Source organism: Gymnoscopelus microlampas (genome assembly GCF_963454915.1).
Source record: "Gymnoscopelus microlampas genome assembly, chromosome: 17".
Lineage (NCBI taxonomy): Eukaryota > Metazoa > Chordata > Actinopteri > Myctophiformes > Myctophidae > Gymnoscopelus > Gymnoscopelus microlampas.
The window spans coordinates 40,680,817-40,697,982 of record NC_139954.1 but is presented as its reverse complement, the minus strand read 5'-3'; the positions used below and the strand labels follow the sequence as shown (position 1 = coordinate 40,697,982).

Genomic DNA, 17,166 nt, shown 5'->3' with positions numbered 1-17,166 from the left:
TCCAATAGACTGACTGTGCTGCTGTCTGCAGCATGGCTGACTGGGCAACCAGACAGACACCATATTGAAGTTGTGTTTTTTTTTTTGGGGGGGGGCAGTGCCTTTTACACACAATAAAGAGGAGTGACATTAGCGTTAATTAGACTACAGAGTCCCGAGGGAACAGCCAGAACGCATGCAGTCCCCCCCCACTCAAGAGGACACTTCCAGTGAAGTCAGCAGAAACAATATTCTGCTCCACTGATCTGCTTTATTTACTTTGGGGAAATGGTAAGCTCATAACCTAATGAAAGTGGAAAACAAATGTGTCCCTCGGGGCTCTCCGTACTCTTGTCTTTTTTTTGGCTTTCCCTAATCTCAGCCAGTGGTGGAGGAAGATGTACTTTCTTTTTTTGTACGTAAGTAAAAGTAGCAAAACCATAATGTAGAAATACTCAGTTGCAAGTTAAAGGCTGATTGGCGGATCTTCAAGCTCACAGTGTTGCACGAAAATAGCAGCACCGACACGACACATTGTGAGCTTGTAGATCAGCTTTTTTTGAATAGCCACATTCTAAAATAGGGCTTAAATGTGTGTTTTGTAATAATTATATAATTTAAAAAACATTGTAGTGGAGTTAAACAGTACATTATTTGCCTCTGAGACGTAGTGGAGGTTAAGTATAAAACATAAGAAAATTGAAATAAAGCATCAACAAAATGTAAATTGTACTTAAGTACAGTATACTCAAGTAAATATACTTAAGTTAGGTCCCACCCCTGAATCTCAGCTCCCTCCACTCTCTTCCCTGCGGTCCCGGCTGATTTTGTTTCGATTCCCACCGCTTTTTTTCCCTTCTTTTTTTGGGGGGGAAAAGCTTATCTCATCTAATCTCGTCTCGTTCGGCCCCCTCGGCTCGTCCATCACGGTTTGTGTCAGTGTCAGCCTGGGCCTTGTATTATCCCTCCACTAGTATTATCCCTCCACTTTTATTATCCCTCCACTTGCTTTATCCCCCCACTTAGGTTGCTGTCGGATTGAAACCTTGTACAAAACCCTGTATGTCCAAATCCACTCCTTTTCATATTACTATAACATATTTTAAACGTTTTAAAATAGTGAAAATAACCAGGGCTGTGGCTCTTTCGGAGCAGGAACTTTGTGGGGTGGGAAATGTGACTTACAGTGTTTGTTTATTATCCATTTTGTCTCATTGACATTGTATATAAATTGAAAAATACCAATATAAAAAAACTTGACTTCTGCTCCATTACATCTCAGAGGCAAATGTTATACTTATATATTACTCCACCACAATTATTTGAAAACTTTAGTTACTAGTTACTTCAGCCCTATTAATACTTTTAGGCTATTTGAAAATAGCGACTTGTGAAATGGGACATTCTGCATAATGAATACTTTTAAGTACTTAAGTTTATTTTGATGCGCATACTTTTGTACTTTTACTCAAGTACAATTTGAATACCAGACTCTTATTTGTAACAGCGTATGTCTACATTGTGGTACTTTTCCTTAAGCACAAAATGTGTGTACTTCTTCCACCACTGCAAAAGTTGAAAAAGAAGTTGAATGGCGGAGATAAGAGGTTTGAAGAGGCAGACAGAGACACTGCACCTATGGGAGCCCACCAACCACCCAACGCCCCCCCGCCCCACATGCCCGGTTTCCCCCGCTGCCACCGTAATCAATAGGATTGGCCAACAAATCCAATCACTGAGTTAAAGCTGCATCCCCCTGCTGCCTGGCCTGCCACTCTGCCACACCTTTCACATCCAATACCATCACAACCCCTCTGTGTGTGTGTGTGTGTGTGTGTGTGTGTGTGTGTGTGTGTGTGTGTGTGTGTGTGTGTGTGTGTGTGTGTGTGTGTGTGTGTGCGTGCGTGCGTGCGTGCGTGCGTGCGTGTGCATGACTGTATTACTATACTTGTGAGGGCCAAATATCCCCGCAAATGTAGTAGAAAACATTGTGAGCGTCATTTTCCTGCTCCTCATGAGATAAACTGTTGTTTTATGGTGAAAAAGGTTGTTAACACAATGAGTGCCGTAAACGGTCCGGACCGTTTTATTTTTATACATGGGGCCCACGTGGGGCGTTAAAACGAAACTTTGGGATCATCCAAGGAGTCTCTGAAAAGGAGAGGCCGGATGTGGATCCATGTCAAAAATCCTTCCGGTCGGCCATTCCAATGTTATCTCCTTGACTAAAAGCTTAATATCTCCATTTCTTTTTAACGTGGTGGAAGCGAGCTGTTTTCGATCGGTGATCACGCTGCAATGGAGGATCGCGTTAGAAATATTATTGTTCCAGGCGTTAGTCGGGACCCTCCGCCGTCTCGCACGCACGCTTTGTTTACATGCACTGCCGCATCGGGGCTTCTACAGCACGAAACGTATCAACGTAAGTGGATGGAAGAAATGCAGGCACTGAACGTATAATATTTTAATAAACCTCTGGCACCCGATGTGTTAAGTGTTACATTTTCAATGAGGAAAAGATTCAGCTTGGTCTTAGGAATTGGATTAGACATTTAGAGGTAACAATACTTGGTTGCACAAGCTGGTGTTGTGCACCAAAAATAGCTGATCTACAAGCGCACGGCACGACGAGGTGTGTCGTGAGCTTGTAGATCAGATATTATTGGCTTTAGGGTTAGGGTTATATAATACGACAAAAGATGAGAACGTAAATGGCATTCATAATATCGGCTCACAAGTATTGTAGTACAAGCATCTGTGTGCGTGTGTGCGCGCGCGTGCGTGTGTGCATGCATGCGTGCAGAGTGTGTTGGTATGTGTTATCTATAGAGACTTTTCTTTCATCAAGCCTTGCTTTCTCTCTCACTCTTTCGTTCTTGTCTCTATAAGACATGGTCAGCAAACAGCTTTGCCAAATTTTTTTTTATTTCTCTCTTTCTCTTCCCCTCTATCTCTCTCTCTCTCTCTGGTTCTTGTCCCTATAAGACATGGCCAGCGAACATCTTTGTCAGATTGCTTGGCGTTATGCAGACACCTCCTCAGTGAAAGGTTATTCAGGCTCACTCCAGACCCCCAAAAGTCCCTTAGTCAGTCCTCCTGTTGCCAAGCTAATGCAACTCTATAGACCCAGAAAAACAAATGCTCTCTCCAGTGTAGGGCTTTAACTACAGTATGCATTATTTTCCCAGTGATTAATTCTATCAATTACTTTTTCAATTGATCTAATAATAAATTGCGGTGGGTGGGGGCTCCTCACTGGCAGGTGAGTCAGTATAGGATACAATAGCAGTGACATCACACACTAATAATGTGTGGTGAGGAATTAATTGGCTTAACCCATTAATACCGGGAAAGCATCTGTGGAATTTTAAGATTTCTTTGGCTATTCAAAAATAGCAGATCTACAAGCTCATAGTGCCGCACCGAGTGCCGCACTATGAGCTTGTAGATCTGCAAATGTTTTTTTAATCGTGAAAAGTTGTGCAAATTTGTGATTTTTTTTAACTCAAATCTTTGCTTCTGGGGGTCCCTGGAACAAAATATTTTCAGATTGGAGGGGGGGGGGTCTGTGGCCAAATACATCATTTTAGGTGGTCCTTCACATGACAAAAGTTTGAGAACCACTGATATTATAGCAACATAAGCAAAAAATATATATTATATTTACGCTTAAAAAAAATATTTGTACACATTTTCATGATTTAAAAAATAAATAGCAGATCTACAAGCTCACAACGTGCATGGCACTCGGTGCCGCGCTATGAGCGTGTAGATCTGCCATTTTTGAATAGCCAAAGAAATCTAAAATGACACAGATGCGTTCCCGGTCTTAAGTAGTTATAGTAGTTAATGACTAAATTGTGTGGAAAGAGTAAATGTACTTAGTTCCTTTTCCACCAGTGATAATAAGTACAGGTGAAGCGGTGGCGTTATACCTTTCCGCCGTCGGCATTGTATTCCTTCTCGTTGACGTCCAGGAGGCGCGCCAGGCCGAAGTCGGTGATCTTGATGTGGTTGGGAGACTTGACCAGGACGTTGCGCGCTGCCAGGTCTCTGTGCACCAGCCTGCGTTCCTCCAGGTACATCATCCCCTGCAACACACACACACACACTTTTCGTTAATTAACACCCCTACTCGATCATACTACAACGATACACAAAAGCATAAAAAGTAGCAGATCTACAAACATCGAAATGCGTCTCGAAACGCGGTGCGAAGCAACGCGTTTTGAGCTTGGAGATCTGCTACTTTTGCCATTTTTTAATTTGAATCATGAAAAGTAACAGTTTTGGACATATGAGGTTTCCACCCAACAAACGATATATCTCTTCTAGTTCAATCAAGCGTCAACTCTAACCCCCAGACCACACACACACACACACACACGCACATTTGTTTTAGGGCTTCAACTATCCAGTATTTTACATTTCAAGCGCTCGGTTGGCGCCACGTCTAAGGGTTCGAATCCACCGCGGTGCATCGCGGTGGATTCGAGCGTCTATACGAGCGTCTATACGAACTCAATCGGCCCGTGTTCGGGGCAAGGGAAGCTGGGGGGCGGGGAGGCTGATATTTGTCATTGAAGCTATTCCTTAGGGCTGGAGGGGCGGAGCCTGTCAGCGGGGGAGTGTTGGGCGGGAGGAGTAGGTACGAAGGCTCTAGCAGTAAGAACACACAGTAGTGTGTGAGGGGAGGAATTAATTGGCATAATAATGACTTATTTGGGGAGAAAAGGGTGTAATAAGGACACACACACAAAACAAAATGGAAAAATAGCAGATCACTACTTTTGTGTGACACTCAAATACGACCAAACTAGGGCATACATTTGTTAAAAAAAAATTAAAAACAAAGTTGAAATATGGAGACATACTGTAAGGTTTCTTCCTGACAGCAACGACATCCGAGTTTCCCACATGAACATTCACACAGTCCAGCACAAAAATAACGAAGAGAACTTTGGAGGCCTCTTTCTTTAATTACCAGCGATGGCCAGTCGCGATAAGGACCGAGACGCTGGCCGCGGCGGACATCGATTTTTTTGCTGGAGCACAAGCAAACAATACGGGCAATTAATTTCAGGGAAAGCGGTGCAGAGATCCTTAACATCGCAGCACTTCCATTGTCACACATTGATTCCTTGTCTGCCGCTTGAATGTCACGCAGCAAAATGTGGGAATGTTAATTTCACTTTGAAAGTGTGCTTTCACAGTTAAACGAACGCTGGATTTTATTGTGTTGGCATTGCCTCTGCCCAATTGATTCACAAACACTCAAGCATGCACGCGCATGCGCGCGCACACACGCGCATGCATGCAAGCACCCAAACATTATGCACAGATATAGACCAGTACAAAGAAACAAAGATACCAAGTCCTACATGACCACTACATCTGCATGTTCAATTGTGTACAAAAAGGCAGGCACACATGCGCACACACGCACGCACGCACGGGCACGCACACACACACACACACACACACACACACACAGGTTTGTAACCAAGTATGTCACCAAGGTTTCAGTCCAATCTAATTCACTTCCATTCTCAAATTAAAGTGACATTTTTCAAACTAGAAATAACCTCCTGCTTCAATAGACATACATGGGGCATACATGGAGTAGGAGACACTGCTTTCCCCACACAAAATGGCAGCCGCGATGTACTGTACGTGTCGGCTCACTGGAAAGAGCTCTGCTATACCAAACGGAACAGAGCCTTAATCAGTATGATTAAGGCCATTAAGATTAAGGAGTAAGGAAGCGTCCCAAATTCTTGCCAATAGACTCTATGCACGGCAGCCACATTAGAAAGAGATTGGGACGCTTCCTTAGTTCCTTCACAGGTCTTACCAATTATACTAATTAAGGCTCTATTCCGTTTAGTGCAGTAGAGTGGTGCTCAAACGTTTTAATTTCAAGGACCCACACTCACAGAGTTACACACCCGTAAGGGGCCATTTCGGAACCCCCTCAAGGAACCATGAGGGTCCCTGGACCCACACCTCGAGACCCACAGGTGTAGCAGAGTGTTTCCAGCGAGTCAACATGCACAATATCAACACCTTGACTCGTATTTGACCAGAATGGAAGAGACAGAGCCTTCATTAGTATCATTGCTAACACCTGTGAAGGAAGTAAAGATCGAAAGAGGCCCAATTTATTTCCAATATGGCTGCTGTGCATAGAGCGTCTTGCAATATCCTCACAGCCCCACAAGTTAGATCCATTCAATAGCTCCCCCGCTGCCCTGGATCTCTTCAACTCCCCCACAGGAAAAGAACAAGCACAGAAAGGGGGGAATGAAGGTGGGTATAGGGGGGGGGCGGTAGAGAAACACTGAACTGTTTAAAATTGCTCTCACAATAACACGAGCCACTTTGGCTGAAGTGGCAGAGGGACTGAAAGAAATCAACAACAACAAGAGGCCTTATTTGAAACCATAACAAATTGGATTTAGATGGAATAGGTTGAAATACGAGAATGAGAGGAAGAGGAGGGGGGAGGGGCGGCTTGTAAGTGTGTGTGTATGGGGGAGGGGGCACATAAAAGGTGAGATTACATTGGTAAGGCTATAATCACAATGCCTCATTTGGACCCCTCTCAGGAGAGAACATACACACACACACAGGACGCGAGCACGCACTTGCACATAGACACACAAGGATGGAATTAGGCTCTCCTCCTTCACACATACGAACATGTACCTTCCAGTAATGGGTGTGTGTGGTGTGTGTGTGTGTGTGTGTGTGTGTGTGTGTGTGTGTGTGTGTGTGTGTGTGTGTGTGTGTGTGTGTGTGTGTGTGTGTGTGTGTGTGTGTGTGTGTGTGTGCGTGCGTGCGTGCGTGCGTGCGTGCGTGCGTGCGTGTGTCCGTGCGTGCGTGTGTGTGTGTGTCCGTGCGTGTGTGTGTCCGTGCGTGTGTGTGTGTGTGTGTGTGTGATGGAACGGAGCCACTGGAAGGGAGAACAGGACATCCATACAAAGCAGGAGGGAAGCGAAAGAGAGAGACATATTGAGAGAAAGAGAGAGAGAGGTACAAATCGATACAACTGTTGATTTGACTCCATTACTGGGGCTCAATTGAAATAAAGCGATAGACTGTGCAGGTTGTTAAACTGTGACTTTAATTAGTCTAAACAACACAAACACACACACACATTAGTACACATTAGCAAACCCTCTCTCTTTCTCTCTCTCTGGGGGCCATTGTGTAAAGGAGTCACAAAGAAAGATACCCCAGCAGTTACCCTGATCATCCCCTCCTTTTGTCTCTACTCTCTCTCTCTCTCTCCAGTCAAATTCCAATACCTTAATTTCTGTCTCCTCGCCTCCTCTACACCCTGTCCTCCAGCCTGACCCGGAAATCACTTGGGTCCCAAATGTTAACTGTTTGCTTAAGGTTGGAGCTGAGAGCAAGGACAGAGGAGTCTCCCAAGCCGCTTGGAGCAAGCTTCAGTGTAGATCAAGTGTTCACTTCAGCCTGTTTCTTGTCAACTCGTTGGAAGTACTACAGCATGTGTTTTCTTATTGCATAGTGCAGAGGGCCGTCTCCTTGGGTTATGGGATGGAAACCACACTGTCTGGGAGATGGGATCTAAAAGCCATGGCGTTGTCGCGGACTTCAAAGGGATGATTCAGAGCCGGCGAAACGTTTGATCTGCTCATTCAGTATGCTAATGTAAACATGTTGTAATTGCTGTGGTGTGTTAATCGAAGAGAAGCGGGTCATTGGGCCACCATGTCACCCCCAGGCCTTACCTGAGTGCGTGTGTGTGTGTGTGTGTGTGTGTGTGTGTGTGTGTGTGTGTGTGTGTGTGTGTGTGTGTGTGTGCACGCACGGTCTGAGGGTAACTGGAAGGGATATATCTGAATAACAGGGATCAAAGCTGCTGAATCTCCAAGGCAAAACTACGGTACGAGTGGAGAATGTGAGGATGGAAGTTAAAGTATTTGAATTTGACTTCTGAGCACCTTTGATAAGCACCTCTCTCTCTCTCTCTCTCTCTCTCTCTCTCTCTCTCTCTCTCTCTCTCTCTCTCTCTCTCTCTCTCTCTCTCTCTCTCTCTCTCTCTCTCTCTCTCTCTCTCTCTCTCTCTCTCTCTCTCTCTCTCTCTCTCTCTCTCTCTCTCTCTCTCTCTCTCTCATCACCTCTAGAGCCACTCTGCTGGGGGAGATAATTTACAGTGCTATAATTGTCCATTAAAACTCAATTACCTGTGGATTTGGAAGGCTAATTATTGGATTGTTTTTAACGTGTGGTGGGGTTCATAATATGACATCTGTATGGAAGTACCCCCGTCAGGTAGCACAGGACCCAGTCCACTGCTTCTTAAAGTCTCCCCAGTTTGATATGCATAAGGCCACGGAACCCTATTTGATACCATTATTCTATCTCTGAGACTCCAATCCCTACACTATATATATCTGACTCATAGTTACAGACCTGTGACTCCTCAAGGACCGCTGGGGGTCGCTGGACCCCAGTTTGAGAACCACGGCCCTGACAAATGAGGAGCCTCTTGTCAGGAGAGAGAGATAGAGTATGTGTGTGTGTGTGTGTGTGTGTGTGCGTGCGCGCGCGCGCTGTGTGCGTGCGTGCTGGGGCCAGCAGCCGGCGCTCGCTGCCTAGGGTCCCTGACAGAATCTTATTTGTACATAAATGGCACTTGGTAATCTCCTCAATTTTCAAGACAATTAAGCAGTGGAGGGAAAATGGATGGCTTGTGTGCCAACCTGTGAATTTTAATTAGCTGACACAATGAGAGAGAGAGAGAGAGAGAGAGAGAGAGAGAGAGAGAGAGAGAGAGAGAGAGAGAGAGAGAGAGAGAGAGAGAGGGTGAGAGAGAGACGGGAGAAAGAAAAACACAAACTTTCTTCTCCAGTCCTTTCCGCCTGCTCTGAATCCGCTGCCCTCCCATGTGGCATGGATGAGAGAAACGCGGTGTGAGAGTGGGTGTAATTGCACTGAGTGGGAGGTGAGGGAGGAGGAGAGTTTTTTTTGGTGTAAGAACGAAGAAAAACTGTTTTATTTCAGGTATTAAGCCTGGTTGCAATGGCAGCGCCGCGGCGGCAGACAGACTGTGTTATGATAACACCTCCAGACGAGGGGCTGCTTTCCAATCAGCGGGGATCAGCTTTGTGCCGTAGTGCCCTGCAACACACACTTCCACTGAAGAAAACACTACGAGAAAGCGCCTGCGTGTCTCTCTCTCTCTCTCTCTTTCTCTCTCTCTCTCTCTCTCTCTCCCCCTCTCTGTACCTATCTCTCTCTCTCTCTCTCTCTCTCTGCTGGGGACTTAAAGCTGGTGGTTTGAATGTTATAAGGTGAGGCACTTAAATGCTGATGGTTTGAGCACCAGTTTATAGTAAGGGGGGGTGTAGTAGTGGAGGAGGGTGAGCGCAGGGTATCAACGCTCCTCCACTTCTACGAATATAGGATTTTTGTTTTGGTCAAGTGATGAACCCAACTTGCATGCATCCATATTCTGGGGGGTAAAATGATCCCAAAACATTGCAGATCTACAAGCTCACAGCGTGTCGCGCTGTAGATCTGCTATTTTTATCAAAGACGTCTGGTGTAGAGGGGGAAAAGCGCTATAGATGCGCTCCCCCACTTCTATAAAAGTAACACTACCGTGCCTTTCGACGCGTTGTGAGCTTGAAGATCTGCTATTTTTGGGAAAGACGTTTGGTGTAGAGGAGAACAAGCGATACGTATACTGTAGATGTGCACTTCTATAAAAGTAGCACTACACCCATGACTTGCGTTAAGATGATGGAAAATATATTGTTTTTGTTTTTTTCACGTGAGCCGTTCACAGCTGGTTGGACTTTACTGTACATTGAGTCTGTTTCTACAGAACTGTATTCATAATAAAGCTTTAATCTATTGACTGTTACGTTGAGGATGTCGGGAGGGGGGAAAACACAGACTCTTGCTTTTATAATTGTAAGTCTGATTGAAATACATTATATAAAGTATACAGTAGTGCTGTTTTGACTCAGTTGAAGCTAGAGTAGGCCCCTCCTCATTAAAACATCTGCCAGCCCTTGAGGTGAAATATGTTATTAAAAAGAGAGACTAAAGGGCCATCCACACCAAAAATGATAATTATTATAGTTATTTTATACTGTGTTGCGCAACATAATAGTAATGGTTAAAGGACCACTTCACCCATTTTCAACCTATCGTCATATAATCTGTCCTCACTAGTAATGCTCATTATAATATGGTAGCATTTTTGTCTATTGACTCTTGTGTCTCAGAGGAGGGCTATGGACAGTTCAGAAACCCACCCGGGGTTCACCCATTAAAACTGGGAAAGCATCTGTGTCATTTTAGATTTTAGATATATACAGTATATATATATAGCAACATAAGTTTTTTCTGAAAACACTTAGAACAGTGGTTCTCAAAAATAGCAGATATACAAGCTCACAGCACGTCACTTCATACCGCGCTGCGAGCTTGTACATCTGCTATTTTTGAACCTTTTTTAAAACTCTTGAAAGTATTTGAAAAATTCTGAATAATTTGGATATTTTTTAACACAAATCCTCTCTTCTGGGGATCCCTGGCACAAAACATTTCAGATGGGGGTCCGGCCCGCTGAGAAATACACATAATTTTGGGGGTCCTTGGCACGGAAAAGTTTGAGAACTACTGATTTAGAAGGCATTTGTATAGAATAGGCCTCAGGTCTTACGTAATGGGTTAAACGTTTGACCCCTAATAATTACAATGGAGAGTTGCCTGGCTCCGGGCAGGAAATTAAGTAGTTAGTTCTCACCTTGAGCGGCAGGTATTCAAAATGCATTGAATTCTGGGACAGCGCTCTGTCTGGCTAGAGATTAAGTGAGCACAAAGGAGCCTTTGTCACATTTAATCACAATTCTTCTTCTAAAACAACAGTACAGGAAAAAAAAGTTTCAGACCAAAACTGGAAGAAGAACCTGAAATTTAACCACTTAAACCACTATACTTATGGTTTGTGCGGAGTCCCTGAGAGCTCTATACAAGTGACTTTTCTGTTTTTTAACGTTAAATATCCTTGCTGAAAACTCCTAAAACTCCTTCTCTCAACAACATTAAAATCCTAAAACTCCTTCCCTCAACAACATTAAAACTCCTAAAACTCCTTCTCTCAACGACATTAAAATCCTAAAACTCCTTCCCTCAACAACATTAAAACTCCTAAAACTCCTTCTCTCAACGACATTAAAACTCCTAAAACTCCTTCTCTCAACGACATTAAAACTCCTAAAACTCCTTCTCTCAAAGACATTAAAACTCCTAAAACTCCTTCCCTCAACGACATTAAAACTCCTAAAACTCCTTCCCTCAACGACATTAAAACCCCCAAAAACTCCTCCTTTCAACAACATTAAAACTCCTCTCTCTCGGCCCGGGCCAGAGAATTACCGCACCGCGGGGAAATACTCCCACACCTCTCTCTCTCTCTCTCTCTCTCTCTCTATCTCTCTCCAGGGCTGCACAGGTTATTTATGCTTATTTCACTGAGCCATGCGGACAAAAGCTGAGTGGACCGGATTGTACCTCAAATGCGTTTTGTGGAGATAGATTTGGCAGCGGGCAGCATGGATCTGGGAGATTGAATCGATCGGGGGGAAGGAGGAGGGGGGTGTTCTGACCATTCGTCAGCGAGACTGACACTTTTTCTCACTGATGCTATTCTTTATCTCTGGCACGAGACGGAGATCCACGCAGTCACACGCGCGCGCGCGCACACACACACACACACACACACACACACACACACACACACACACACACACACACACACACACACACACACACACACACACACACACACACACACACACACACACACACACACACACACACACACACACACACACACACACACACACACACACACACATTAGGTAAGTGTAACGCCCGGAATCTGAACCCGGGTCTCCCACGTGGAAAACCAACACCTTAACCGCTAGCCTAACACCATGAGTCTTCAACATTGTAATAATAATCAAAATCTACAAAGTAACTAAAGGTTTCAAATAATTGTGGTGGAGTAAAAGTACAATATTTGCCTCTGAGATGTAGTGGAGTACAAGTAAAAGTACTGAAAATTGGAAACACTCCATTAAAGTAATGAAAAATACCTCAAAATTGTACATTATTTGAGTACATTTACTTTGTTACTTTACACCACTGTACTGTATGGAGAGAGGAAGCTAGGGGGGGCTGCATCATCATCCAGCCAGCCAGCCAGTAATCAACAGCCATCGATCTCCTGCCCTGGCCCTATACAACTAATCCATTTCAGATCTACTCCACTGCAGTGCAACGCTTAAGACCCCAGAAGCACTCCCTCCCGTGTGTAGCACTACTGTCTGGCAGTTAGCCTACATTTACTTGAGTACAAGTACTTTAGTCATTTTTTATTTATTTTGCATTTGTGTTTAGTTTTTTGTTTTTTGCAAGCTGATGTCTTTTGACTCCACTACATTCCTAGAAAAGGGACTCTTGGGACCGAAACGTACACAAATATATCATGAGTTAAACCATTTTTTTTGTACGTTTTTGGTAAATGTTTGTACATTTTTTTGGTATTTTTTGAGTATTTCTCTGGTACTTTTTTGGTATTCTTTTAGTACATTTCAGAAAATTTAACGTGGAATGCTTTAAGTTCCTATTTGTTGTATAACCACTTAAACCAAATGTTTGGTAAATGTTTGATATTTTTTGGGGTATTTCACTGGTATTTTTTTTTTTTTTTTTTTTTTCAGAAAATGTAACGTGGAATGCTTTAAGTTCCTATGTATTGCATATCACAATGAAAAATACATGTTTCAAAGTATTAAAGAAAAGTACCATTATATATTTTGTTGGCCTTCTTTTTGTATATTAATGTTATATCAATAAAATCTTAGAGTGTTGCCAATTATTTGGGGTGGGGCACTTCATCCTCACAGAATCGCTTGTGTACATACAATGCCCGCCCCCTGCCCCCGCCAGCCCAGAGCGCTGCCCAATTATTTCCACAGCGCGCCAACAAGGTCACAGCACCGAAGGCGGGATGCCCCAATCAATAGAAAGCTCTCCTCCTAGCCTTTTGCCAATCATCTATATTTCAGAGGAGCGATGTGTCCTGTCTGGAATTAATGGCCGTTGGAGGGGAGGTGATGCTATGGAGCGCTGCTGGAGCCCCACAACAACAACAGCCCCAACGGTTGTTTAGAATGCCGATGGTAGCACGTCTGGACGCTTACGTCTAGTGGTTCTCAAACTTTATTTCAATGTCAAGGACCCATAAACGAATGCATTTTGGGCCACACAGGCCCTCATCTTGAAAAGTTGTGCCGCACGAGGACACCTTGTCTTGTTAAAATGTTAAAAAAAATATTCCAAATGTTGTTTTTTTGCATCGCAAGCTTGTGGATCACCAACAGTATTTTAAAATAGCCAATGTAGCTAGAAAGGGTTAAAGTGGTAAAACTTTTGTTTTGTAAACTTTTGAGTGGACAAAAGTTACATTTTACTTTTTGTGTTTTTTTCATAAATTAATGCCCTACTTATTCATACTACAGCATCACACAAATGTATCAAAAGTAGCATATATACAAGCTAGAAACGCGGCTCCAAGCAAGCGACGCATTCTAACTTTTTTGTTCATCAACTACTTTTGATGCTTTTGAAAATGCTGTGTCACCAAACTGTGGAACGCCCTAACAACAGTTATAAAAACATGTGAATCCTTGCTCTCCTTCAAAGCCGCTCTAAAAGAGCACTTACAGATGGCTGCAACCTGTAAGTGTTGGAACTGGACCCAAAGAGTCCCCAAGCTGTTTACAGTACATATTTTTCTTTTTGATTACTACTCGTTTATATGATGTTTTTGCATAGTATTGTATATCTATCTGTCTGTCATTAAATGTTTCGATGAATTGAGCACACAGGATCCCAATGGAAACAAGCCATACAGTAGCGCTTTCTTGGATAATAATCCTCAGACCTTGTATTGAACTGAACTTTCCAGTGCTTTTTTTTGCAAACTGCTAATAAAATATTCAATCAATCAATCAATCAATTTGACACGATAAAGTTTGAAAACCACCGGTCTATTCCGTGCAGATGCTGCTTCTTTCCCTGGGTATAGCATCTTTCTCTCTCTGCTCTCCTGACCTCTTGGATGAAAGTGCGAGTACCAGGCTGACTGTAAAACAACTCTTAGCCCAGGAGAATCAGACTGATCGTTAAAAGGGATTTTCCCCCCCCCCTCAACCATTCTAGTCTATACCGCTTAAAAGAGAAGTCTTGGGAAAAACCCCTTTGAGATCTCTTCAAATGCAGGCTGCATTCTCAAGTCTCAAGTTTTATTAGAAAACATCATACCATGACAGAATGAATAATGATGTTTCTTACAATTCAAGAGGATCGCTCTATTAAAAAAAAACTAAAAACAAATCATCAAACATCAAAACACATCATACAATAAAAAAGAAGTATCTATTACTTCTGGTAAAGCTTGATTCCTCTTGGGAGGAACGACATCTGGTGCCACCGCAAAAATATACTATATCGTTGCTGTCAGGCACAAACCTCTTACTGTATCTCCATATTCTTTTTAGTTAATTAACGCCCTATTTGATCATAATGCAGCCTCACATTTAAGCATCAAAAGTAGCAGATCTGCAAGCCCGAAACGTGTCGCGAAGCGACGCGTTTTGAGCTTGTAGATCTGCTACTTTTGAATTTGAATCATGAAGTAACAGTTTTGGACACCCATCTGACAGAGATGATATAATGTAGTCCTACTAGTCTAATGATATACTGCAGTGGTTGCCAACCTTTTCTGGACAAGGGCCCACTTGACAATCTCGAGAAAGTGTTCCAACGGCCCACCCATCTGGCCATTTAACACTATTTTGTAATAGGACTCAAGTGGTCCCCGGACCCCACTTTGAGAACCACTGGTTTATATAACTGATATAAAAAAATACAGTCCCATATGATGAGGAACACATATCAAAAGCTGTAAAAGGAATGAGGTGAATCCCATCAAAGTGACGTAGAGAGCAAACTGGTAGAGAGAAGGGAAGAGTAAGGAAAAAGATGAAAAAAAAACATAATGAAAAGCATGGTAGATGTTCAATTCATTCTGTGTGTGCATGGAGAAGGCTTTCCGACTGGCTTAGTGGCATGTGAAGAAGGCTTGTCCCTATACATTTATTCACTCTGATGACTCCTTAATACAGTTTACCCTATGCACCACTCTACTGTGCAATACTGTACATGCAGCGAAGGGAAAGGACTCTCTCTCTCTCTCTCTCTCATTCTGTCTTTCTGAATTCTCTGTGTCTCTCTCCCCCCACACCCCCCACACCCCCTACATCACCTACACAGTAAAATCCAGTGTTAATTTAGATCTGAAATTGTAAAAATGGACCAGGGATTTTACTGCAAAATAATATTCCTCTGCTTCTCGTTGCTTAACTCTCTCTCTCGCTCTCCCTCTCCCTCTCTCTCTGTTCACTTTCTATTATGCTTTACTGGCACTTTTTGTGTGTGAGTGTGTTTTTTTTCTTCCTCTTCCTGTCTGTCAGGTTATTTCTATTATCTCTTATTTTTTTATCGGCCTCTGTGTGTGTGTGTGTGTGTGTGTGTGTGTGTGTGTGTGTGTGTGTGTGTCTCTCTCTCTTTCCTTCTCTCTGTGGGCGAGCAGGGGGTCAGGGGGTCGTCCTTCATACATTCATTCATAAGGATCGGCGCTGCAGCAGGAAAAGGGCTTAGACAATATTAGCTCAACGGCCTCTTCTCTGGAGAGCAGCGCGCTGACTGGTGCTCTGTACGTTTTCCCTCTGTTTTTCTTTTGTTTGGTGTCCTCCAGCTCAATGTCGCTTTATTGGACTTGGCCGTCGTGTGATGCACGACGTCCAGAAAAACACAGCCGGGACGTTTCTCTCTCACAACACTTAAAGAAAATGTATTTTGCACGGCGCCGATGGCCTAGTGGTTAACCCATTAAGATCGGGGACACACGTCTGTGTAAGCACTTAAACCATTATTTTATACTTGGCTATTAAAAAATAGCAGATCTATAAGCTCATAGCGTGGCTTGTGAGCTTGTAGATCTGCTATTTTTTTTTTAATCGTGAAAATGTGTGCAAATCTTTGAATGTATATATTGTAAAGCGAACATTTGTAAAATATTTTGTTCCAGGGACCTCCAGAAGCAAAGATTTGAGTGACAAATGTAAACAAAATGTAAAAAAATATATATATATTCAAAGATTTGCACACATTTTCACGATTTTTCAAAAATAGCAGATCTACAAGCTCATAGCGCGGCACTCGGTGCCGCACTATGAGCTTGTAGATCTGCTATTTTTGAATAGCCAAAGAAATCTAAAGTGACACAGATGCGTTCCCGGATTGAATGGGTTAAGGCGATTAGGCGCATACCACATATTAGGCTCTGATGCAGCCTTACAGCGAGTCGTGGGTTTGATTCCCGAGCCCCACGGCCTTTGCTGCGAGTCTCTCCCTTGTTTCCTGTCAGTCTTCACTGTACTTCTATGCAAAACAAAGGCCAGAAAACCCCCAAAATACATCTTTAAAAAAAAAATCTCTGTTGCGTTTCGAAGCGTGACGTGCGTTTCGGTGAGAAAGCGTTTGAACCGAGTCGAGCGTGAAAGGGATGGAATGTCTCGAGCAACGCTTGGAGGTTATGATGTCATGTCTGTGAAAGTGATTTCAGACCTCTAAGGGAGAGTCTGTTTGTGTTGTGTATTTCAAATGCAGAGAGAGAGAGAGAGAGAGAGAGAGAAGCATCTGGACAAGTGTTTGTTGTCCTCCATTTGCAGCAGTCCTCATTCCCCACAGGCCACTCTCCTCTGATTCTTTTCTTCCCATTTACATCGTGTGACCTAATCATACGCGTCTAGTCCAGCGGTTCTCTGCCTTTTATGGATCAAATCTCAAAAGCGTTCACAGTCTGTCCTTGTGCCTGAACACTTAAGTCGGTGGTTCTCAAACGTTTTAATTTCAAAGACCCCCACAACTGTCCATTTGGTTCCATTTTTACACTCTCACAGTTACAGACCTGTAGGGCTCCATTTGAACCCCCCCAAGGAACCCTGAGGGGTCCCTGGACCACACTTTGACCACACGCTGACTTAAGTCACCAACGATATATTCTGT

At 43.4% G+C, this 17,166-nt stretch overlaps 1 protein-coding gene across 3 annotated transcripts in view; it reads right to left on the bottom strand.

The window, feature by feature from the left end:
* erbb4b (erb-b2 receptor tyrosine kinase 4b) overlaps nucleotides 1-17,166 on the bottom strand; it is a 623,270-nt gene that overhangs the window by 91,076 nt on the left and 515,028 nt on the right. For all 3 annotated transcript variants that reach the window (XR_014602804.1, XM_084085440.1, XM_084085441.1), the window contains exon 21: nucleotides 3,915-4,070. Coding sequence is in view for 2 of the 3 variants with exons in the window: in XM_084085440.1 (XP_083941566.1) it covers nucleotides 3,915-4,070 (156 nt within the window). In the remaining variant the exon portion in view is untranslated. The remainder of the gene's footprint in view (nucleotides 1-3,914; nucleotides 4,071-17,166) is intronic.